At 35.3% G+C, this 26466-nt stretch overlaps 1 protein-coding gene across 14 annotated transcripts in view; it reads right to left on the bottom strand.

Annotated features, from left to right (window-relative positions):
- Positions 1-26466, bottom strand: part of SNAP91 (synaptosome associated protein 91) — a 159440-nt gene that overhangs the window by 40698 nt on the left and 92276 nt on the right. For 12 of the 14 annotated variants that reach the window (XM_032152208.2, XM_032152267.2, XM_032152218.2 and 9 more), the window contains exons 10-20: positions 26008-26078; positions 19749-19776; positions 16822-16931; positions 14803-14921; positions 10085-10099; positions 9771-9938; positions 2847-2954; positions 1952-2215; positions 1658-1735; positions 1422-1493; positions 931-1014 (exon numbers count right to left, since the gene is read on the bottom strand). In XM_032152208.2, coding sequence (XP_032008099.1) covers positions 931-1014; positions 1422-1493; positions 1658-1735; positions 1952-2215; positions 2847-2954; positions 9771-9938; positions 10085-10099; positions 14803-14921; positions 16822-16931; positions 19749-19776; positions 26008-26078 — 1117 coding nt within the window. The remainder of the gene's footprint in view (positions 1-930; positions 1015-1421; positions 1494-1657; positions 1736-1951; positions 2216-2846; positions 2955-9770; positions 9939-10084; positions 10100-14802; positions 14922-16821; positions 16932-19748; positions 19777-26007; positions 26079-26466) is intronic. The other 2 variants (XM_058434841.1, XM_058434846.1) reach the window with 2 other exon arrangements.

Genomic DNA, 26466 nt, shown 5'->3' with positions numbered 1-26466 from the left:
TCTTTTTTTTTTTCTAAGAATAAAATTTTTGGACTAAACCCTGTCATCTGTCAAAACAGAAGCAAGGTTTTAAACTTTTTATCTAAAGGTAATACAACAGAATTTTTCCATTTAGAATTCTATTAAATGTTTAAAAAATTAATAAACTTAATTCAAGGAGCAGCAATATGATTTGTACCTACATGTCAAGGTTTAGTGTTTATTTGACACAAGTCTTGAGCCCCTAAATGTCAGACACTGCAACATCTTTGTATTCCTCATGTACCCATCATGGAATGTCCACGATGCTTCAATGTACAGGAGGTACTCAATGTGGGTTAAGCTTTCTAAGGATAGTATTTAAGCTCAAGAGCTAATTCAGTACATCTTCCTGCCCTCAGATAACACATAAAGGAAGAGGGAAATATATTTAAATCAGCAACACATTTTCTAATCCTTCTAACTCTTTGTAAGGATAGCAAAACATTATAAATAAACCTACAGAATAGGGTACAACATCTAGACTTATGCTTTCAGATTTAACTGGCTTGTTTTCATTTCTAAATTATCTATTAATAGGTCATGTTTATTTGGCTTTTAAGAACTTAGAGATGTTGATTTAGCCAACAGATCAGGATCACCAAGGAAGAACAGTTGAAGGAAATTCCAGTCAGGTAATTCTACATTAGGACGAAGAACAAAAAGTTGGAAACATCAAGTGAAAAATTATGTGTTTTGTTAGGTCATGCACTGAAAGTTATGATGAAATGATGAGGATGAAGATGATGATGATGAAGAAATAAAAATGACCTTAAAAACTCAAGTTTACATTTAAGAGATAGAATTTTATATAGCCTAAAGAAAAAATGGTGAAATATAATAAAATAGACTAAAAATTATTCTGAAGAAAAAAAGATAATCCTTAAGTGTTGATGGAGGAGAAATACGCACCCCCAAAAAGGTCTATGACACCTGAAGAATCCACCTTTGCTGGCGAGGCAGTGGTTGCAGGAGATGGTGCTGCAAATGCATCCACTGCAGTGAAGCACAGACAGGAAAAAGTGCATGTCACCCAAAGGAAAAGAAAACAACAAGACCTGAAAAATGGCATCTTGGGATTTCATGGTTCACTCCAGGCAGAAAGACTGTGGACAATCTTAACAGTTAAGGAAAAGCAAATGGATTTTAAGATACACACTCTCCAGAACAAAATAAAATTGACTCCTTGAGGTCAGAGGTTTCAGTGTGAAAAAAATTTTCACTAGCCTTAAATTTGAAATATTAACCCTCAATGATTGATGATGGTCCCAAGAGTGAGTTTTTCTTTTCAAGTACATTTTAAATTTAAAAGAACTCAAGAAATACCCACATGTTATATCCTTCTCTCCATGCATTACTCCCACAAGACAACTCTGAAGGCCTGACCTTGGCAAAGCACTCACCGGATAAGAGGTCAGCAGTGAGAGAACTCTCAGGCACAGGAGAGGCCCCTTGTGGTGGAGAGGAGAAAGCATCTTCCAAAAGTGAAACAAACCAAAACCAAGCAGAGGTAAGTAGCAGAAAGCTGAAATCAAAGTCAAAAATCTAACAAATGCATTATCACAGGTGAGTACAAAGAGCTTAATCAGGAAAACATCTAAGAAACTAAAGTGAAAAAAAAGGGTTGCTTTGGTTTTACCTGTACCAAACAGGTCTATGCTAGGAGCAGCATCTGGCTTAGGCGCTGCAGCAACTTCAGGAGCGGACTCAAATAAATCTAAGACCAAGAACACACATGCCTTTACTCAACTTGAACAATAAGCCTGACACAGCATCACTTCCCAGTCCTGAATTAGCACTTTGAAGAACTCTGAATTAAGCAGCAAATGGTTTCTAGAGAACCATTTAATTACACAGTCTTCATGCAGTATATCTCAAGGACCAGAATTCAATCCACTAGACGGAGACGTCGACAACAATAACAAAAAATTACCACCAAAGATATCTAGAGCAGGAGGAGCAGTGGTGGCGGTGGCAGCAGAGGTGGTGGTAGTGGTGGTGGCAGCGGCGGTGGCAGCGGTAGTGGCAGCAGCAGCAGCTGCAACGGCAGGAGCAGGAGAAGGAGCAGTTGCGGGAACCGGAGGGGCTGTGCTAGCTGTAGGGGTAACTACAGGAACACTGGTCTCAGGTGGCTTCATTGCAAAGAGGTCCAGCTCAGGTGCAGCCTCTGCACTACCTTCAGACGGGGCAAAGGGGTCTTTTGGAAAGGAAAGTGGAGACACACACAGCATCAGTAAGGAAAGAGACAAGAGACAGCATCATAACTATGGCAAGAGATACCCTACACAGATATTTACACACTAGCTAAGTGTGAGGCTCCTTGGATTTAACTACTATCCTACTGGCAGGGGTTAGTGATTAGGATGTTTTTCTAAAGAAAAAGGAAAACTTAGTAGGTACCACAAGTTAGCAAACTAAAGCACTTTGCAAAGTGCTGTAAGATTAACCTACAGTCTAGGATCAGAGATTGCTATCCTTCAAATCTTCACTTAATTTGGTCAATCTGGTAGCTTTGAAAATTCATTAAAACATGCCAATATATTTGAACTCAATGTTACAAAAGACTGCAATATAGCATTAGAAAAAAAACATTAAGACAGCATACTTGCACTGACAAAAATTGTCAATCTTAAGAAATTGTCAATTTTGATAAGTATGTACTTCATTGTCTTAATGTTTTAAATGCTGGCATTATTTATTCAGTTATGATGAATGATACTTTATAATCAGAAGAAAATAAAATTAGAAAAACATATGGCCTCTTCTAACTACAGGGGTTTTACATTAGGACAGAAAAATAACAGACTGGCTAATGACTTCAAACCCACCATTTCCTGAACATGCATCAAGTGCTGCTGCTACAGGGGTTGGGGTAGCTGGTGCGGCGGCCCCTTCGGATGCTGCAGGGGCCTCCCCAGGAGAAGCTGCAAAGGCATCTTGGGTGCGGTTTTTAAAACAGTAGAAATTAAAAGAATAAAAAGAGAAGAAAATATAGTAAAAGAACCAAGTTAAATTGTGAAGAAGGCTCCCTTATACAACATGAATTTTTAAAAATGCATTTTTATGGCCCATGCACTGTTGGTGGTCACAAAACAATTATTCTTTGCACACCTTCATGTTAGTTAACATGCAAGTGATACAGTGTTGATACTGCTGAGGCCTAATAGGATCCAAAAGGTAATGAGATTCTCATTGTATAAGGGCTCTGAGAAGCATGTTTTATGTATCATTAGAAATTAATGGATGTAAAAATTAAAATAAAAAATATTTTTATTATGTAATTTAAGACATTAAACTTTCATGTCCAGGTAACACTGATTCACTGTGTTGTTAAAATGTCCCTGTCTCATAGTTTCTAGCAAAGATAATACCTTCTTTAATGCCAATAAAATTAAATATACAATGGCAATGTAAATACTTCTAGTTTTAAGATTTTTTATAATCTAGTACAGGCAAAATTACAGCGTTAACATGAAAGGTTTACAAAGCATTCCTAAGTGTTAAGTCTTCACTATCCTTGAAAAGCATTTTCAAACATAAGCAATAATTTTACTAAGATTTACTAAGCATTCCTAAGTGTTAAGTTTACTAAGGTTTACTAAGTATGAAAGAGTATGAAACACTCTTAATAAGTTTACTAAGCATTCCTAAGTGTTAAGTCTTCACTATCCTTGAAAAGCATTTTCAAACATAACCAATAACTTATTTTAAAGACATAAAGAGATAAAAATAGGGTATGATACCATAATGCAATTATATTTTTCTAGTTATTTGGAAAATAATCTATTTTCAACAGATTAAAACTATAGTTTCACATTTTAAGACTATAAGTGTATTATTATTTATAGAATATCATTAACATACAAGCAGCCACAGTTTATAAATGCCCACTTTACAAATGGCTGATGTGTACAAATGCTTCCCAGTGTGTTTCAACAAACAAACAATGTTAGTTAAGGTAAAAAGTCTTTGAGCTTGCATAGAGATGCTATAGTTTCAAAAGTACAGAAGTAATCCAGCCATGATAAGCATGACAGGCTTAGGAGAAGAAAACCCTGGAGAGTGGGGACCAGCACCCACCTAGAACCTGTCACTTACCTGCTAGACTTCCCATCCCCAAATACTGTCTTCCGCAATATCTACCCATGTTTCCTGGAACACTGTTCATTCAGTCATGAAAATAACTTGCCATATATACTTGGGAAGTGCTACACAGTACACGCTCTTCCTTGGTGATTTACTTAGTATATTAGGCTCTAGGACATGCTACTGTCAAGATACTTGTTCGTCAGTTTGACCTGGCATGTCCCAAACTGAGTATGAAACACTCTTTAGTAATGCAGAGTTCTAGTTTTACGTGGAATAACAAACATTAAACTAGATACTTACTTGGGTTAAAAGGCCCTTTACCAAATCACAAATATCCCTAGAAGGGACAACAGGACATCAGTTATTAATATCTTACGGATTAATCTGATCTGATTGTTCCTCTTGGTTATACTGAGGAAATATATGTTCAATTTATTTATTATTAGAGACAGAGTCTTGCTCTGTTGCCTAGGCTGGAGTACAGTGGCAATATTATAGCTTTGAACTACTGGGTTCAAGTGATCCTCTGGCCTCAGCCTCCTCAAGTACTGGGATGACAGGCCTATGGCACTATGCCTGGCCAGGAATATATGTTTTGAGTGTCAGGTCAGCTGAGAGGCCAAATAAACAAAACTAAAGAATGAAGAATACATCAAGGGATAGGTTAGGCCTACTTTCTAAATGCCATGTTAAGGATACTATACTTGAGGACTTAGAGCAATACACACTCTATGAGCAGGGCAGAAGAATATAAGAGAAGTATGGAAAGATGTTGGGAGGGCTGTAAATATTTTGCCACGAGTCAGGTCAGTTGTTTTCTTTCTTTTCGTTCCTATAAAATTTGGAACTGAGGCCAATAATATTGCAAAGAGTAGAAACACATAGCAGTCATATATATTGCCATTATTAAATTTAATTTCTGTAACAATCTTGTGATTTAGGTTCTACTGTCTCCATTCTGTAGATAACACAACCAAAGCTTAAAGTGTGTGTGTTCTCATCACAAACAATAAGTGAGATAATGCATATATGTTGATTAGCTCAACTTAGCCATTCCACAATGTATACATATTTCAAAACATCATGTTGTACATGAGATATATGTATATATACACACACATATACTTTTTCAATTAAAAATTATTTTTTTAAAAAAGTGTGATGACTTAACTAAAGTTACATACCAAGAAAATGGCAGAGTTAGAATTTGGCTCAGAGCTGTCTGAGCTTTATGTGTTTAGCCACTGTACTGCATTTTTTATGAAATATGCCTCATTCTATTATATTACTCCCTTCTTTATAATTGAATAAACACCAGTTACATTAGTGCCAGGGATCAAATAGATATTTATGGGCTGACCCCTTCAGGTTATCACTTATGTGTAAGGAGATAAAGCCCATATTGTTATAGCTACATCCTCAGAAGAGGGTTTTAAAAAATCCCCTTGTCAGCAAGACATCTCCTTTTAATGCTTCTCTTGTTACTTGAAACTAAATATTATCAACTTAACTCATCTACACCTGTCAGAAATTTTCTTAAAGGTAGGAGCTGCAGCTGCTCCCATCCCCAGCTGTTTGAATCTTCCTAGCCCCGAAGGAGACATGAATGAGTGTCCAGATGGTACCAGGCCCAATCACTGTCTGACTGCAGCCACAAAAGGCACCTTGAGTGGGAACTGCCCAGCTGAGCTTAGTCAGCCACCAGAACTGTGAGAGATAAAACTTGAATTTGTTAAAAAATAAACAAAATTTTTTAAATATCTAGTTTTTTTCATTGTAAGTGGCAGCATTATCTTTCCAGTATTGCAAACTAAAGCTATTTCCAGTTCAGTTCTTTTTTTCATGTTACCCATTTGCAGTTAATTTCTACATTCTGTCAGTTTTTCAACCAGCTCTATTTCCTAGAAATGCATGCTCCTGCTATTCTTCAGTTATGGACTCAGTCTAGGCCTTAACCCATAAACTGAGCTGACTGCTGCAGACTAGTCGTTTTTCCCCTTCTAGCACTCTAAGAAAGAATTTTACTCTCAAACTTTTTATCATATGACTACCTCCCTCAAATCTAAGAGCTGTTGTTTCCCCCAGCCTGACCTATTCTCTCCATCTACTTTGGCCACATAAGCCATCTTAAATCACACACTCAGCACAAAGGTTCCAATTGTTCTCAACAGCACAAATGTCACATTCTGGTTCCTCTTTGTCCCCAAAGGTCCCAGGTTATAAGGCTCTTACATGAAATCTAGTTGAAGTGTTTAAGTATTGGTTTTAAGGAAGGTTGGTTAACTTAGTTTTTTGACCAACATGTACCCAATGTGATCAGGCTTCTGAGGTAAGTTCTTTGGTTTTCCAGCCACTTGGTTTAATGTTTGCAGACTACTAACCTCATGAAGGTTTGCTCATAAATTGACACAGCTGATTGAAAGGGTATCCCTGTTGGTGTGCAGAGGAATTAGCATCAATTTAGCATTCTAGTATTTAGAAAAACCCTGTGTTGTTCAAATCAATGTGCTATTGTTAGTAAAATTTGCATCAATATAAAAATGGTTATTTTTAAGGATTTTGTCTTTTATTTTTGTCAATATTTATAAATTTTACTAAATTTTTAAGGCATAACACTGCCTTGCAATCCTGTTCTGCATGATCATAAAAAGATCTCATTTCTTAAAAGTTCACTTTAAAAAATGAAGCATTTAATAAATGTATCTGACAAATTTTTTTAATGACTTACATGAACTACCTATACTGAAAAGACTAAAACATTATTTGTGTATCAATCAGAATATTTCTGTTAAAAATCACAAAAATTTATTATTTTTAAAATTTGTAATTTAAATATAGTACTAAAATACATTAACAGTTTTAATATTTGATAGGGATGAAATTAAATAGCCATCCTTCTGAAATTAAAATCCATTAAACTTTTCTAAAGAAATCTACTTAGTTGCTGTACCTATTGCATAGGACCTCAAAAAGGCATGTTTTTTAAAGTTGTAAAGTTATGCTGTGTTAAACAAAACATAACTGGTTTTCTGATTATTCTAGAGTTCTACTACTTGCCCATTGTAGAGAGACAAAATATTTAAAAAATGGCCACACAAAATGGCCAAAGAGATTTTAGCTTAGGTTTCCTTAAAAATTAAATCTCTGAATAATTTCTTAAAAAACAATGAAGGCATGAAAGAAATTACAGAAAATCACTGAAAATCACAAAACAGATAATGACATATATAGACTCTTGAACATAAAGGATGGAAATTTTATAGCTATCAGAAGCCAGGAGACAATTTATAGAACTATACAGATCAATAAAATAATTATGATGTGATTTTCAGATGTAATTGTCATTGTACACTCATTTCTCAGCCAGATGACTGGAAAGGATATCGATAAAATCACAAGAACAGTCTCATTCTTTGGCATTAAGTTACGTGATTCTCTGCAGTACTCGTCCTTTAAGCTTATATTTAAAGCTACAAAGAATGCCACCGTGAAAATTTTCTAAACATACAGATTTTTCTACTTGATGAATATAGTCAAAGCAGAAATAAATGACAAAAAAAACAGCATAATGGCACAAAGAATATTTCAAAGAAATATCTTAGTCTTTATTATTCTAGAGAGCCATGCAGGAAGTAAGATAGAGTTGATTGATTTCTTTGAGGTAATCAGCTCCTTCTAAGTGGACTGAAAACAAAAAATCTAAACAGCTAAGGTGTAGAAATGTTTCAGCACAAAATTATTATGCATCCTGTCCATATTTTCCTTACTTTTTTTCTGTTAACACAAGCCTATGAGAAACTACCCATAGCCACATCAATAACAGAGGGTGGGGGAAGGATAGATTTTAAATCAAGACATTTATTAAGTGTATTACCTATTATTATTATAGAAATTTCAGGCTAGAAGGACCTTAGAGATCTTCTAGACCAAGTTTCCAATTGTATAGATGGGAGAACTGAAGCCAAAGGAGGTCAAGAGGCTTATCTTTAGTCAGCCCTAAACAATTTTGACAAACTCTATTTACCACCTGATTTAGATTTGTGGAAGGAAGAGGAAGTTGATTTTATAAATGTAAGCTAAAATTTAAATTTTTGGTTTCAAAGGATATAGTGGCATAAATGAAAACCTAACCCTCTATAGTGGGTGACTCTTTTTAATTTTATTTTATTTTTGAGACAGGGCCTCGCTCTGTCACCCAGGCTAAAGTGCAGTGGCATGATCATGGCTCACTGTAACCTCCACCTCCTGGGCTCAAGCAATCCTCCTGCCTCAGTCTCCCAAGTAGCTTGGACTACAGGTGCATGCCACCACAACTGGCTAGCTTTCAATTATTTTGCAGAGACAGGGTCTTACTATATTGCTCAAGCTGGTCTCAAACTTGTGAGCTCAAGCAATTCTCCCATCTTGGCCTCCCAAAGTACTAGTATTACAGATGTGAGCCACTGCGCCAGACCATGGGTGACTCTTTATTCAAGGGTCTGCAATCTTTTCTCTCCTACTCTTTTACAACAGGTTTCTCCTGTAAAATGAATGACAGCAAGGCAGCAGAAAATGTCTTTTGTGTAGCAGTGGCAACAACGCTGTGTCTAGTGGAGTGCTCCTTGTCTTGGATGATGTTGGCCAACCTTAGAGACTGGAGCATGGCATGTAGCAGAGTGGTAGGTGACAGTGTGTTAAATGTATGTTCCCAGGGGTATATATTGATTACACCAAAGCCTGCCAAATCTCTCCTGCTCTCACCATTTTCTTCCTTCAATTTCTTTACCATATTCTCAAAATGCCCTGGGAAAGATGTTATATGGTAATGAAGATACACAAAACTATAATGACTATAACATCACTTGATGTATGTGTTTGATATGAGAACTTCTTTAGGTGTGGACACTGGCACCACACAGATAGGGATACATATAGGAATAAACTGGCTTCACATGGCTCATCAGGTCCAGGCATATTATATGGGCAGAGTCCAAGATATTTTAGTGGGTCAGAATTTACATTTCCATGGAAAGCATATTTTTAGACAATCATTTCAAAGACTGACTTAAATCTGTTTTCAATCAGCCTTTCAAGTGCTGCTTCAGATGTTTTCTCAGAGTTCCAAAACCAAAGATGATCCAAGTTTTTATTTGGACAGAACAAACTTAAAGCTGTAAAAACAGGCACATCCCTAAACTCTCTTCAGAGGCTTCCAAACCTGAATTACTCTTAGATTATTTTTTGCCCTAAATATTAACAAATAACTTAGGCCAGTGTTGCTCCTCCTACATTCCCCAAATATTCCCTGGGCTAGTTCTAATCTGGCCAAAAAGCTAAATAAACCTAAAGGTGACAGAGAGCTCTGGTACCACTTTTATACAGACACTGGAGAGCAGGAACATAAAGGCAGGAGTTCTGAAGGTAGCAACATGAATTCTAATGTTAAAAAACCTGAAAATCAAATGGGCCTGATGCATTGCAATCTCTGCTATAAAATTACTAAAATTAAGTGAAGAGAAAGTTGATGAATTTAGTGAAGATAAATATACATGAATAAACATTGAAAAAGTACTTAACCACTCTGACATGCTGTTACATAATGTAAAAAACTTTAAAGACCTTAACTCCCAAGGAATTTTAGCAATCGTGAAAGGAAAATGAAAGTAACAGCAAGACTAACTAACCTCCAAAGAGATCCACTTCAGCAGTGACAGCAGTAACAGTTGTAGTAGTGGAGGCAGAAGCTGAGGCAGTTGCAATTTCAGCAGTCGTAGTGGGAGGGGTAGGTTCTGGTGCAAATGGATCTGAAATCTGTGCTTCAGAGGGAACAGAGGAAAGTGCAGCCAAAGAATCTATATTTCACCAGAGACAGAGAGCGAACGGAGAGAAGAAAAGCAAAGGACAAAAGATATACCAGACTCCAAATGATCAAAATAAGGACAGTTGTTACACACAGAAGTCTGTCAAAATGGAAGTTTAAAAATAAAGCTTTACTCACCCTCTCCCAAAAGGTCTACCGATGTCCATTACATGGCAGCATATGAATAAATAACAGCTAAAGTTGAAACATACGACCATACCAATGTCCAAGCCAGATAAGGCACCAACTAAAAAAACCTTAGCTTTATGTGTCTTCTACACCATTTGTAATTAAAAAATAAATGCACTATCTGTTATCATGGAACTTTCAAGCTAGAAGGGACCTAGAGATCCTCTAGACCAAGTTTCACCTATAGACATGTACTCCAAGTTTTATTAACAAGCAAATGGGTCACAAAACTACTTGTGCTGTAGCTAACCTTATACATGAAGATATCAGAGTCATATGATCTCATAATATTGGTTAACTTTCAAATACATGTTGGTAAATAATTTTAATTCTAATAAATTCTGGCAGTAATCCTATATTTCTCAAAAAAAGTAGAAATTTCACTTTAAGCATGTATAAAAAGAAACTGTTTTCCCATGTCTAAAATATACAGACACACAACACACACTTATTTGTGCTTCTACAACATGAATTTACTATGAAGAAAATAAAACACTCTCTCTATTAGGGAGCCAAAGATGAGGATTTAAAAAATCCTTTGTATTCTTTCAGCTGATTGGGTTCATCACTAGCCTGTAGAAATGCCAAATCTTATATGCACAATTTAAATTAAATTTACTAAAATGAATTTGCTAAAATTCGGTTGCTTTACACCAACAGGAAAAAAATGCTATCATTACAAAATGTCCCCTGAAATAAAAATGTGTGTTAATACCTATAACCCCCAAGAAAAATTTAGAGACATTTGAAGTGGCTATGGTCCTTGGAAACGAGACCATCCAATTAGGCTTACAGAGTTTTACAGTTTATAATTTACCGCCTAGTTATACCGAATTCAAATATGCTTCAATAATAGAAGTGGCTTGATCTTATCAAACAAGAGTGAGGAAACAATTTTATTTTTTTGCTTAGTCAAATGAACAAACACATATCTGTTACAATTTAGCATCACCTTCAACCATGACTGGGTACCTACTGGGCAAATTATAGAAGTTTATTTCAACTTCTTAAAGTCTTATAATTTTTACTATTTTGCTTAGAAATCAGAGAATTTATTTATTAGCATTTCCCCCCCAAAGTTGACTTTTCTATTGCTATGAAGTGTTGCAGTTGTAGATGTTTTGTTGAGGCAAAAGTGCTATCTAACCATCAAAAGATGAACATCAGGCCCTGTAAGGTGCCTTTGTACTAATTATAAAAACGTACTCCCTGGGGCAAGGGGAGGGACAGCATTAGGACAAATACCTAATGCATGTGGGGCTTAAAACCTAGATAACTGGTTGATAGGTGCAGCAAACCACCATGGCGCATGTATACCTATGTAACAAACATTCTGCACATGTATCCCAGAACTTAAAGTTAAAAAAGAAAGAAATAAGAAAGTTGACATGGTTTTCACATATTTATCATTTTAAACAGGTTAAAGATAGTACCTTTCTTGTGTAAGTGTAGTGATGACCAGCATAGTACTTTTTACAGAAGGAGCACTCAATCAATATTAGCTTTCATTGTAACTTGAGAACTATCTCAGTTTTTTTTTTTTTTTTTTTTTTTTTTTTTGAGACGGAGTCTCGCTCTGTCACCCAGGCTGGAGTGCAGTGGCGCAATCTCGGCTCACTGCAAGCTCCGCCTCTTGGGTTCACGCCATTCTCCTGCCTCAGCCTCCGAGTAGCTGGGACTACAGGCGCCCGCCACCACGACCGGCTAATTTTTTGTATTTTTAGTAGAGACGGGGTTTCACCGTGGTCTCGATCTCCTGACCTCGTGATCCGCCTGCCTCAGCCTCCCAAAGTGCTGGGATTACAAGTGTGAGCCACCGCGCCCGGCCTTTGTTTTTATTTTAAAATTAATCTTACATGTTTATCAAAAAAACTTTAACGTTATAGTCATTTAAAATAATTGAAAAAAGCATAAAAATATGCTTTTAAAATCAAACTACTATGGAAACTGCTTTACCCCAAATTTTGGCCCATTAGCTTACCTATTGGGACAACTGATGTTTAGCCATGTGAACAGGCCCCATTTTGTCAGAAATATAATTTGGATCCAACTGCCTTTTTGGTGTTTTTTTTTTTTCTTTTTTTTTTGAGAAAGGATCTCACTATGTTGCTCAGGCTGGACTCTTAACTACTGGGCGTAAGTGAGATTCTCATCTCAGCCTCCTCAGAAGCTACATGCGTGAGTCACCGTACCCAGTTTTTTTAATCCAACTGTCTTTGGTAAACCAATGAGTTCATTTTACTGTCTTATGGCTAAAATTTGAAAATAAAATAAAAGCTATATTCTAAAATAAAAGCTATAATATCTTAAAAAGAAGAAAAAAAAGGTACTCCCTGTAGTGAGACAGATTAGAAAAAGTAAAGCATCTCTTTCTCAAGGATAATGAGAAAGGCTCACAGTGTGGCTAAAGAGTTCTGGCTGGATTTCCGCCCCCTTGCCCAGCCTTTGAGCAATGCATGATCTACACTGTCCATATAGTACAGCCCTGGCTAAAACCATACTGCTCTGCTTTCTCTTTTTATGTCCAATGATATTTTAATGTTTCAATCATCAATAGTTACATATTTCTAACTAGTAAAGTCTAAAATGTATTCTAATAAAATTGGTTATGACAATCAATTCTTTACAATATTATGTGTCTTAGCAAAAAGTATTTAGAGATGAAAATGAATAAAAATGTTATATTGCAATTCAACAAAATTTCACCTTTTATTTTTTCCTTTTATTTATTTGGCATTCTTCTTTTGGTGCCAATTTTTTTTTTTTTTTTTTTTTTTTTTTTTTTGAGACGGAGTCTTGCTCTGTCGCCCAGGCTGGAGTGCAGTGGCACAATCTCAGCTCACTGCAAGCTCCGCCTCCCGGGTTCATGCCATTCTCCTGCCTCAGCCTCTCCGAGTAGCTGGGACTACAGGCGCCCACCACCACGCCCGGCTAATTTTTTTGTATTTTTAGTAGAGGCGGGGTTTCACCGTGGTCTCGATCTCCTGACCTCATGATCCGCCCGCCTCGGCCTCCCAAAGTGCTGGGATTACAAGCGTGAGCCACCGTGCCCGGCCCCAGATTTTTTTAAAAAAGATAAAATTTATCTTCAGTTTCATGCCAGGGAATATGGAAAAGGGACTAGTTTACAGTTTCACTGTTTATTCATTAAAGTTCTAACAAAGACAACATGGTAATGAAAATAAATTATTAGCAAATTAAAATAATCAATGATGAAGCTCAGAATAAAAACATGAGTAAAAAAGAATGCCCTTATAAAATCTCTTCAGCAATATTTTCCTTTACCAATCAAAATTTTAAAAAGTTAAATAAAGCTGAGAGAACAATTTTATTTTAAAAATTGATAGCTGTAGCCTTAGGAGTTGAACATTTCAATATAGGATAAGGTTTACATATTTAAAATGGAAATGTGCCAACATTTTAAATGTTCTTATTTATAGTTAGCAACATTATTTCAGAACTGGTTATCTTTCTCTTATTTTTGTTACCAAAATAACTTGGAAATGAGATCAAGAGATTACAGACAGGACTTTTGATGTTATACTGACACACTGTTTAACAAGACCACCAAAGGATATTTAATTATTTAGAGAAATATAACTTCATTTGACTTAGTTATTATCGTACATTAAAGGCTCTGATTCTGCAATGTTATGTTGTTACAGATCTTCTCTGCTAGTGATGCAAATAATTTCTGTATGGGAGAAAAGATAACCTCAAGGCTACGATTTTTATTACCCTATAGGACATTAACAGCTTTCTATCTAACCTAGCCATCTTATTCTAACATTCCTTTTAAAATACCTATAAATGCTCAGTTCCTCAAAATGTTCTTTGAGACAGCTTTATCATCTTACTGGTTTCCTCATTAGTGAGTACTAAGTCTTTTATTTGTGTTGCTCCTATAGTTGTACAAGCATGTCTTAAACTTTTTGAAAACTTTATTTTGATAGTTTGGTGCAGGAGGGCATGGTATTTAAAACCAACTCTTTGCAGCTCTGAGCATTATGAAGCAATTACTTTAATTTTTATATTAATATTAAATGTTTTAAATCAAATATTTATAAAAGGCTGATTTTTTCCCTGAGATCTAAAAATAAAGTGGGAATCAAGTGCTTAGATGTGATTCCTCTCAGTCAATCAGTTTAAGTATGGATTTTTTCTGGTACAAATAAGAATCTGTAAAAAGATTTCAACTGTATGAAGTCAAATACAATGTGAATAAAATCAATTCAGGCCTAAAAGAATCCAGGAAGGAGGCTACACCTGACCAAACCAAATTAGAAATGCTACCTTTGAGTAACCATAAATTAAGGGGAATACTCAATCCTCTAAGGCCTGAGTCTCTAGAGAACAATTACTAAAAATAATCAGAATTTTAGAGTAGCAATAAAAAAGAACAACAAAAAACCCACAAAACTTCCTTGTTCCAACTGTTAAAGTAAAAACTATATGACTATTTGAACATTCTCACTGTATTACAGGCACTTTCTCTGTCTCTCTCTCAATAGATATTTCAATCAATAAATGCCATCCTTAGCATTTTCCCTTCAAGTTTCTAATACCATTTTGGATAATCAAAAAGTAAATATTAACAATTATAGCCTAAGTAAAAACAATGAAATAAAATGAATAGAGAAATGGCAAGGCTGTCTGGTTTCACTCACCTCCCCATGCAGTGGCTCCTCCAGCAGGTGGTGGTGGTGCTGGTGCTGCGGCTGCTGCTGCCCCTCCAGAGGAAAAGTCTGGCTGGAGGTCCAGGAGATCACTAGATGGTTTAGAAGTGCTGAAAGGAAAATAAAACATTAAAATAAGATTTTGAAATTTTATAATATAAAGGTGTTTTTGAATAAAGACAGGCAGAAATCATCAAAGATTTTAGGTATTTTAAATCCAATAACAGAATAATACTTTGGAAAGTATAGAGATATAGCATATACCAAGAGTTGGCAAACTACTTTTGTCAAAGGCAAGATGGTAAGTATTTTAGACTTTGAGGGCCAGTTGGTCTCTATCATTTCTTGACTCTGCTATTGTAGAATGAAATTAAGACACAGACAATACATAAACAAATCAACATGTCTTTGTTCAAATAAAACTTTATTTACAAAAATAGAGAGTGGGCTGGACTTGACATATGTGAAACATTCTACAGGGAAATCAAAATCATAACCTTGAGGTTATCTTTTCTCTATTTCCTAAAATCTTTTGTATAGAAAAAAAATTCATGTCTTGAGAAGAATTTATTTATAAACCAAAGAACACTAAAGGGAATTATTAACCACTAATTTATCTTTTTCCTACGTTAGACTATAATATATCAAGTTTGCCTGTAAGAGGACTCACCTAGAACGACTACTGCATTTTAAATTTTTACTTAGTTGAGGCTGTGCTTTTCAAAGCTTCTCTGTCTGTAGAAGCTCCAAGGAGCAGCCTTACTATTCAAAGTATAGGCCTCAAACTAGCAGCATCCTGGGACATTTTTATAAATTCAAAATCTCAGGCAGACCCTGTATCTACTACCTCAGAATCTTCATTTTAATAAGATGCCAAAGCAATTCACACATACATTCAGATTTGAGGAGCACTGGCTTAAAGGTTACCAGGCCAGATGCCAAGCCATCAGGGTCTCAGGTGCCCCACCTGCCTTCATAAACAGCAGTTTCATCTTTATCTGTTTTTACACATTAGATTTCCAAGTAATATTCTTTTGAAGAAAGGATTCTGCTGCTGTTTAAAAAAAGTTTCAAAACCACTGAAACCATTGCTTAGTTTTGACGTCCATTTCATAAATACAACTGGACTAAATACCAGGAAAGGAATACATATTTATTATTAATATCTTAAAGCTTTTATAAGAAGCAATTTATATTAGAACAGTAACAGAAAGGACTTGGTTATACCAAACTTGCTATTATAAAATGCAGGACTAAGCAAGTAGAGAGTAAAGCACACAGTTAACATGGGTACAATACTTGGATTTCTTGCTCAGTTCAAAGTTCAAGTCTCCAAACATAGGGCATTCATAATCAGAGTCAAAGATACTACAAAATGATACTAGAATCCTCTTAAGGCAAATGAACTAAGGAATTGACCTAAATTTATTATTTGAGGACACACCTATGAGCTGGGGATTGATTTTAGGAGGCTAAAGATTTCAAAGAACGCACAGTCATCCCCAGATTTCTCACTACTGTTCTGATCTGTAGGTTCTATAAAAACTGATAGGGAATACCCCGAAGGCCTCCTCCTACCACCAGAGTGTGAGTTCCTCATATGCACTAGCTAATTGGTCAAACAATTCCAAGTTTGGTGTGTGTGTGTGTGTGTGTGTGTGTGTGTGTGTGTGTTTTAAAGCATTTTAAAATACCTTTTGAACGTCCCACAAGAAGAAACATTTTAGAAAACACTTTCCATATCAGCCAATTTCAGAAGAAACTGTGTGTATCATTATTCCATTTCCTTTCCCAGTTTGTGACAACGAGGTGATTTCTATAGCTTAGGTCTTTCTAATGATTTAAGAGGCACAGGAGTAAACAATGTACTTTGTGTAGTAAAAACCTCAACATATCACATAACTAGGATTAAATTTCATTTGGTGAAATCATTTGGGTACAGCACATAAAAATAAAACCAATTTCTAATAAAATATTAATAAACAGTTAACTGCATATTTATTAACCAACCTGACTGGGACAGCCGCAGATGCAGTTGCAAATAAATCAACCGGTGGGGATGTGTCAATAGTTTTAGCTGGTGTAGAATTAGGAGACGTAACAGTTGTGGCTGGAGAAGACTGAAAGTGAAGATGCACAGCACACTCGAGTCAAATATGAATCTACAGGACACAGGGCAGCAGGACTTTTCTTTGTATACCCATGACATGCCCAGTAATTTTTTTTTGTAATTTTTTGTGGAGGAAAAAAAAAACTCAATAAAATTTGAAATCAAGGATTGTAATAAATAATCAATATTGGCTAAAACATGTTACAAATTTTAAATGTAATTTATATAAAATGATAAAATATTTGGCTTAACATTGCAATGACTTCATTAATTAAAATAGAAGCTAAATGTATTTCTTGAACATAAAATTATTAGGAAAGATCTTACTAGCTGTAAAAAATTTCAAAAATTATTAATTGTAGTAATTGCTAAAAAAACCAATGTCATTATTTTTTCTTGTCATCCTAAAAAGATTTCATGTGAGGTCCTCTCAGATGACCTTCAAATCCAGAAATCTAACTTGTGAAATAGTTCACAGTTGGAAGAGAACGATTCACCAGCAAGATTCAAGCCACTGATGTTTTGAAGATATCATGACTATAGCCCATCACTAAGATGACATAGATAAAACTAAAATAGTAAAAATAAAATCTAGTATTTATTTTTCTGGACTGGTTTTTTTAAGAAGAGGTATTAATAGTCAATTAATATATTACAAGATTTTTAGTTACTGTAACTAAACAATTTTGTCTGGTATATTTAATTCTCCATGCATTCACAAGAGAAAGATTAATGGAACATTTCAAAACAATCTATTGATACTTAGTTCTGTAAGTGGAGACGAGATATAACAGCAGGAAGATTCATGAAGACCAAGACCAAGCCAGAGCTATCAGATACTCCCCTAACTGGACAACTGACTTCAAACAGACCAAACATAAAGGAAGTTTTAAAAAGAATAATTTGAGGAAAAAAAAACTGAGGAGATCAGAAATTTACAGAAATTTCCAGACTTAAATAATAGGTTTGTCCAAGAATATAACTAATCCAAAAGTCAAAATTCAATAGATATGCAAGTGCCAAGCATTTAGCACTTCAAGAAAGGAGGATACACGAGCAGTGTGGATGTTGTTGATCAGAAAATATCAACTCAGACCTCTCTCTTGAACAAAAATCCAAATCTTCCAAATGGAATACAAACCATGATCAATAGAAGAGAAAGGACTAGTTAAAGCTAATTGTATGTCATCCATTGGGAACACTGAGAAATCCTCTATGAAAAGATTTTTAAAAGCCAATGCATGTAAATAAGTTTAGAAAAAATGATACTGATGAAACACTGAGAACTTCATGACAGCAATAAATATTATGAACATAAATGCAAAAAATGAAACTCTACAGAAGCCCACTAAAAATGCCCTGTAACAACAAGCTCTGAGGAGATGTAAGAGCTAGGAAAACAGAACCCAAATAATCTCTTATTACAAAAAGAAAAAGTCAGTAAAATTCAGTTTTGCCAAAATGTAGAAACAGACCAATCCAAAGGATGCCACAATTTTACGACACTCTACTCAGCAGTCATATACTGGAGTTTTTCACATAGACATAATGGTTTTAAACTTGGCCTTATATCAGAATAAATGGAGCTTTACACTTGTTTGTTTTATCTGACTGATTGTTCAAGGTCCCTGAGGGGATCTTAGGCAGCCAGCCAACCCATCACTGGCATAGTACATGGTGTCTGGAAATCACCAGTGCAGCCATAATGATATCCTCGAATATCTGTAATGACAGCAATTATATAATGGAAATTTGTCAAAGAGGAAGAAACAGGTCTATTACATTTTTGTCTGAAGAATACAATGGTAAATGTGAACTAGAGACCTATAGAAGTAAATACTCTTGTCACTAATAACCCTAATCCTGTCCTTTCATATGGTAAAAAAGAGACGAGGAGGTAAATGAGTTATTAAAGTTATTACAGTAGACTGTCTAAAGGGCATATTTGTGGAAAGACATCCAATTACAACGGATTTCTCTACCATTGAAACATGCACAATATCACATTACCTACCTCATACGACTCTGATTTAGAATATGTAAAAATGTTTTACAACTATTAAAACATTCTACTGATAACATTTGTTGTCTGTTGTAATGTAAATACATGAAAATCTCTCCAAGTTTAAAAATACTTAGTCCAAACAAAGGACTAAATTACGTATACTATACTACATTGGACATATACTGCATATGTAAAGGAGGACACATAAAAACGTAACTTACCTTTCCTCAAACAATTTAAATTAGAATTACCATATGACCCAGCAATTCCACTTCTGGGTATACACCCCCAAAGAATCAAAGCCAGGGACTTAAATAGATAGTTGTACACCCACGTTCACAGAAGCATTATTCATAAACCCAAATGATACAAGCAACCAAATATCCAGTGACAGATGAATGCATGAATAAAGTGTGGTATATACATATAATGGAATATAATTCGGCCTTCAAAAGGGAGGAAATTCAGGCACATGGTACAACATGGCTGAACCTTGAAGATATGCTAAGTGAAATAAACCAGTCACCAAAAGACAGATACTATATGAGTTCACACATATGAGGTTCCTAGAGTAATCAAATTCATAGAGACAGAAAGTAGAATGGTGGTTGCCAGGGGCTCGGGGAGAGAGGGAGGTGGGGAGTTATTGTTTAATGGTATAGTTATAGTTTTGAAAGATAAAAAAAAAAGTTCTGGAAATGGATAGTGGGGATGGTTGTACAACAATGTAAAGGTACATAATGCCACTGAACTGTACACTTTATGATGGTAAAATGGTAAAAAACAAAAAACAAAAATCCCCAAACAAAAAACCAAACTTACCTTACTTAATGGAGAGGGAGCACCAGATCTAAAAGGCAACATAAAAAAAAATTAAAACTGAATATATATATGTGAATATATTTGTAGAAGCCTTTAAGTTGGATTTCACGTGGTCAAGCACTAACTTGTTTTATATACAGACTTTTAAAATAATGGACAAACTATTTTTAAAAAACTTGTAATCTTTTACTTAGTAATGACATCCCCTTCCACTGTTTTCCATCTACTTAATTTCCAGTACTAGAAATACTTAAATTTAACATTATTTTCTATATCTCTCGCAACTCAAATTCTTTGAGTCAAACATTATTGCCTATGTCCATAAAAAACAAACTGTCCAAATGGGAATTTAAAACCATTTTCAGAAGGCTTGGAAAAAACCATGCTTTGCAGAATTATAAAAAACCCCAACACCCAGTGGTTTAAATCACTAAGGTTAAAGTACACTGTGAAGATCCCTACAGGCCCTGTGCCTGAAATATGTCTCGGCTTCCATATTCATACTATTGAAGTCTGTTTTTTGTTTTTCCGTATGGCTGTAATAAAATCTCTAGCAAGAATATTCTAGGAAAAATATTCCCATCATCCTGTTATAACTAGTGGGAGCGAGGGAAAAAACAGCAACTTCGATGCTTTTTTCTAAGAAAATGAGGGAAAATCAGGAAGGGGTGAATTTTAAGTTATATTACTGGTAGCATTGACTATTGCAGAGCACTTCTAGCAAAGTGCTTCGGAAATAACTGCCAGAACAGTTCACATTTTACTAACTTCAGTTAGTGAAAAATGAATAACAAGATGTAGATTAAATACATTTCAATAAGCAGCCTATATTCGCCGCCTTACTGGATGGTAGGGATGACTTTTTACTCATCTACAGAGAAAATATCACACACATAGCAGCAGCAAAACAAAATTACAGCAGAAATTTAGTAAGTGGAATTTTGTACAATATTATGAATTTTTGTCTTATTGGATATAGCAAATTCAACAGTATTATATGCCAAGTTAATAACTCTTTTTTTTTTTTTTTTTTTTTTTTTTTTTAGACAGAGTCTCACTCTGTCACCCAGGCTGGAGTGCAGTGGCACGATCTCGGCTCACTTCAAGCTCTGCCTCCTGGGTTCACGCCATTCTCCTGCCTCAGCCTCCCGAGTAGCTGGGACTACAGGCGCCCGCCACCACGCCCAGCTAATTTTTTCCTTTTTTGTATTTTTAGTAGAGACAGGGTTTCACCATGTTAGCCAGGATGGTCTCGATCTCCTGACCTTGTGATCCGCCTGCCTTGGCCTCCTATAGTGCTGGGATTACAGGCGTAAGCCACCGCGCCCGGCCCAAGTTAATATCTTTTAAGTTCAACTTCATTTGCAAATACAGCCTGCCATTTCCTGTTTGAATTTAATTTCTACTTACAATGAATCTAAACAACAGGTAGCAAGGGCACAGAGATTTCTGCTACATAACAAGCATAAGGGTAACAACTTGGTTACATGTAGTTTGGCTAAATGTTATCTTAAGAGTAATATAGTCTATGAGGGAAAGGATATACCTTTATCTATACTGTTTGTATCAAAGGGTCTACTGAAATATCTACAGTAGATTACTTCAGAACCTAAAAATCTAGTACAGCATAAGGTGGAAAATGTCCCAGTGAGTTTTGGCTAATAATTTCTCCACTCCCACTATTTTTTCCCTTTATGTATGGAAAAGGGAGTTAAATCTAAATAAAAATTCAAGAAAATAATAGCCTGAATTCTGAAAAGAAAATATAGAAGCCTTTGGCCTGGTCACTTTCTAAGAATGAATTAATTTAAATTAATTTGTTTCTCTCTCAAGCAATTTTCATAAACCAATTCTTAGTGGTATTGATACAATTATAAATACTAATAAAGAAAAGAGAATAGGCCAGGTGCGGTGGCTCACGCCTGTAATCCCAGCACTTTGGGAGGTAAAGGCAGGCAGATCACTTGAGGTCAGGGGTTTGAAACCAGTCTGGCCAATATGGCGAAACACTGCCTCTACTAAAAATACAAAAAAAAAAAAATAATAATAAGCTGGGTGTGGTGGCACGCGCCTGTAATCCCAGCTACTCAGGAGGCTGAGGCAGGAGAATTGCTTGAACCTGGTGGGTGGAGGTTGCAGTGAGCCGACATCGCACCTCTGCACTCCCTCCAGTCTAGGAGACAGAGCAAGAATCCGTCTCAAAAAAAAAAAAAAAATGGCTTTAGAAATACACTTCCAAACTAATACCTAAAATATTATAACTTCTTCTATAACATCTTCAACCCCATAGCAAGAATGAAGATATAATAAAAATGATAGAATTGTTCTACCTGCTATAAAAAAGAATATCATACTTAAGTATGAAAAATCATAATTGGTACAAGAATCATTTTGCCAAGCTTCTACATAAACAATATTACTAAACTATACTTGTAGCTATCCCATGAATTATGCAAACAAACAAAACTCTCCTACTGTCTCTGTTGAGATATCACCCCACTTATATCTTAGTTGCCTGTTTAATTCTCTATCTTCTTCACTAGATACTAAGTTTTTTGAAAGGAAGGAACTCATCCCATTGTTTTATATCCCTAGCACTTTACATATTATCTGACATTTTCTGTATTATTTGAATTTTTACATTAGAATATATTCAGGTATTCATTCTATAATCAATAAATTAACCAGAAGTCTTTAAAAAGTTATTTTCTGTGAAACAAAACTGTCAGGATGTGTGACCTCTGTTTTCTAACCAGAGTTGGCTTCTGCTGTGATTTCATTAAAAGGGTGAGAACCAGAGGTGCTCCAATGGGGCCATAGCTTTCAAAAGCACCATTAATCACGGATTTAACTCTGAAGGTTCCCAGGCTCGGAGAGGTTAATAACTTTCCCATGTCTCATCATGCTTTAACGGTGAATTCCAGACTCTAGTCCAAGTCTATCTGCTCCTCAGAGCCTGTGCTCAGTCTACATTCCAACCTCCAAAACACAGATAAGCTTGGCACATTTGCTTCTCTCTTACACAACATATAAATTGCTCTTCTTATGTGTTTCTCGCTTGATTTTCTACCCTAATGTTAGTCATTGCCCTTTAGGAAAGAAGATGTTACATCATTTATATATAGACAATATTTATTAAAAGACCAATACTTCTATTAATAACTTCACCTAGAAAAATCTAGTAGATAATGAACCATGTTGGAAAAACAAGGCATTAAGATAATTTTAGAAGAAAATGAATGACCCATATAAGTAATCTACTCTAAATTCTGTAAAATTACTACAAACTCATCGGTTTCATTATGAACACAGCAAATGTCCATATTTCCTTCCAAGATGTTGATAGGAAGCTGTCAAATAGAATATTTTGTTAAGTTTTATGAGTCATAACAATAATCCCTACATAGTTTTCAGTGTAAGTGCTAGCCAGAAAAAAATACAGATGTGAAAGATCTATCTACATCCTTCAAATAACTTGAATTACAAAAGACTTATCTTAAATTTCCTGTAACCTCAAAACTTAGTAAACCCACATAAATAAAATAAATTTCTCTCTTTTGTCCTGTGGAATTATAGAAACAGACAATATATAAAGGTATATCACAGAGTATTGCATATAATTACAAAAATAAATAGCAGTGGACACAAGGTACTAAATATAAAGGGCATACATATTCTTCATAGCAGACATTTGCAAATGCTTCAGTTTATGTATATACTTGGTTTAGAGGTTAGAATAGTTTTATACTGTGACCAGAAGACAAATAAAACAATTTTAAGTAGTTAATTTTCTTTATAAATTTGTCTTTCAGCATTTATGCTATAAGCCATGGGGAAATCTTTTGTTTACTACGCAAATAAAAAAAAATTTCATTTATAAAATATAAGAGGAATATATAAATATATATACATATATCCATCTAAGAGAAACTGTTAGTCCAGATCCAAGAAGACCAAAAGAAAGTAAAACCATTTATGCTAGTCAACTTGGGAGACAAAAATAAAGCATAATGAAAAAACACATGTGTAAAAGGGACAGAAATCAGTTTTAAATCTTCTAAATACCAAATGTGGAATCTTAAGAGTGTTTTTTGCATTTTTAGTAATTACCAAATGCAAAAAACTCACTCCATAAAGTACTCACCCTTCACTTAAGTTCCCAGGTAAGCACAAACATACAAAGAAGAGAATAGTTAACTATTACAGTTCATTTATTTTAAAAAATAGGGAATAAGCAAAAGACAAGTTCAAATGTGGTTTTAGCCAATTCAGAAGAGAAATATGACAAGCATAAAATGATTTTAAAGGAAAAAGAAAAATTATATAAGAAAAAAGTAATTTGAAATGGAGGATTATTGAATTTTAAATTTCACTTCTCTAGAAATGTAACTAAATGTCCATAACTATTTTTTTTTCCAAAAATAGCTTGTGGTGACCACAAGGGGGCGAATTTAGATTTGAAGTCAGGGCTAATGAGACCCATTCTAGCTACCCAAGGAGGCTTCTCTGTGACTGCAGCACTGACAGATTTAACAAAAAAACAAGGGAAGAGTGTGGCCCTATGTGGGGTTTGGGGGACCCTGAGTGGAAGAGTTCAGAGAAGCTGACTTACAGTGTGCATCCAGCACTGCACAAGAGAGAGATTTTAACTTTAGTGGATGTGCATATTTCCTTAGCTAAAGAGGTCCTTCTGTCACAGGAGCAGAAACATTTCTCAGCTTCCTGTCTTCATTTGCTTAAATCCTAGGCAACTCATTTGGCTTCCCAGATACCCTAATGGAGGGTGGGCCTAGAAATAACTGTACTAGGGCATCTCTTATTGTGATCTAATGTATCTCATGTCAAGTCTGATCATCCTTGGCCACGCTGAGATTGGAGGCAGAGCCTGGACTGTGGAAACAACCTTGAAAGAGCCCCTGAGAGCTCCTACTATCCATCATTGCAAATAGCTCGGCCATAATTGTCTGGAATACTCTTATACTGTTGCTTATCATTGCAAATTTAAAACATGCAATAATTTCTACACTAACTTGAAAAAATATTATAGAAATAACACAGCTAATGAAACAACCAGAAAAAAAAAAAAAAAAGTAACATCAAGACAGAAGCCTAGATTCTGGGAGAATGTCCAGAGGCAACAAAGTCAGAAAACAGTTGCATTTTGATAGCTCTGTCACAGGTAAAATCTGTGATCAGCCTACAGCCCTGAAATGATCATTTTACGGGTTGTCTCTACTAACTCCTGCTGTCAACCTAAATGGAATAAACAGAAATCTGGTATCATCAACAAAGACGGATTCCAAGCTCTCTGTAGAGGACCTACATTAAGTGTTTAAATGGACATAATGAAGTATAAAATAGTCCCTAACCTTCAGATTCAGAAAATCTACTTAAATCATACATGTAAAAAAAGAAATAGCCACAATACTGAGCAGTTCAAGATAAAGAAAGGCTTCATGAGAAGGTAGGACTAGAGATGGCCTTCCCAGGATGCATAAGATTTACAAAGCAGGACAAGGAGGGTGGGCATCCTCAGACTTGCAGAATTATAGTCTGAATAAGGCACAAAGATTGGAAAACACCAGGCCTTGTGAATAGACAAGTTTCAGACCTGCTGGAGAGATGGAAAAAGAAAAAAAAAAGGAACCTGGACATTTCGTGCATGTAGTGAGGAAAAAGTCAAAAATATAAGTACCCAAACACAAAGGTATGAAAATCTAGTAAAATTGTACTTATCACTGCTTGATTGCTATTCTCTATATAAAAGGATCTATGAATAAAATGTCAGTAGTATGCCATGTCTAATGGTTCAAGTAGGGAGAGACTGGAGTCCAAAAAACTCTACTTGAGGGCTTTTCTTTTTTCACAGTGGGGTTGATAACGACAATACAGTGCTCAAGGCTGCTTGTGAAATTGTGCTTGTTTTCACTCGTGTCCAATGATAACAGCTTTGATTTTTAAACATGAGTAACTATTTTTCCACATATTGTGAATTCCTTCTAAGGGCAAATGTTCAAATCATTAGGTTCAGTTAATGTAGGTACAATCTACTAACTTGCTGCATTAGCCTGCAGAGAGATTGTCTATACCCACTGTCATAAGTTAATAGGAAGGGTAGGGGTTCTGAGGGAGCCCAGAAAATTACAACAAAGCATGACCTAAAACTAGAGCAATATAAGTTGTACCATGATAAATCTCATTCTTAGAAGAACGACTCTAGTATTTTTCATCTTATTTAGAATATACAACTAATGCGTACTTGTTTCCAGGTTTCTTTCCTTCTAATGTATTTAGATGCTGTTCAAGCGTCTCCATAAGACTGCTGGGAGCCTACAATAAGAAAGTAAAAATAAATCTCTGCATTGTTTACTTTCAATGTAAACACACTGTAATGTCACTGTAACTGTATGGTGGAAGTCTGTGGATGGACCCCGATATACATGTGAGATAATTTAATTCCAGGTCCTTTCAGTATTTAAGTATTTAAACTCCATGGACTTTCAGACAGACTCATCTTAAACAGACTTAACTCCACTGCATAACAAATAGCATTACAGTGTGGTTTCAGTGTAGAGTTACATCGGATAGACTTTTACTAATATATTACTTATATGCAGTAAACTCAAATCAACTTCACCAACTCCTTTTCATAAGACCATAGTAAAAATGAGTAAGTGTTTGTATTCAAGTCAAAAATATAAGTGCCCAAATACAAATT

Source organism: Hylobates moloch, unplaced genomic scaffold (assembly GCF_009828535.3).
Source record: "Hylobates moloch isolate HMO894 unplaced genomic scaffold, HMol_V3 SCAFFOLD_2, whole genome shotgun sequence".
In the NCBI taxonomy this organism is placed as follows: Eukaryota; Metazoa; Chordata; class Mammalia; order Primates; family Hylobatidae; genus Hylobates; species Hylobates moloch.
Note: the sequence above shows the minus strand (reverse complement) of the source record. Positions and strands in the feature narration are given on the sequence as shown.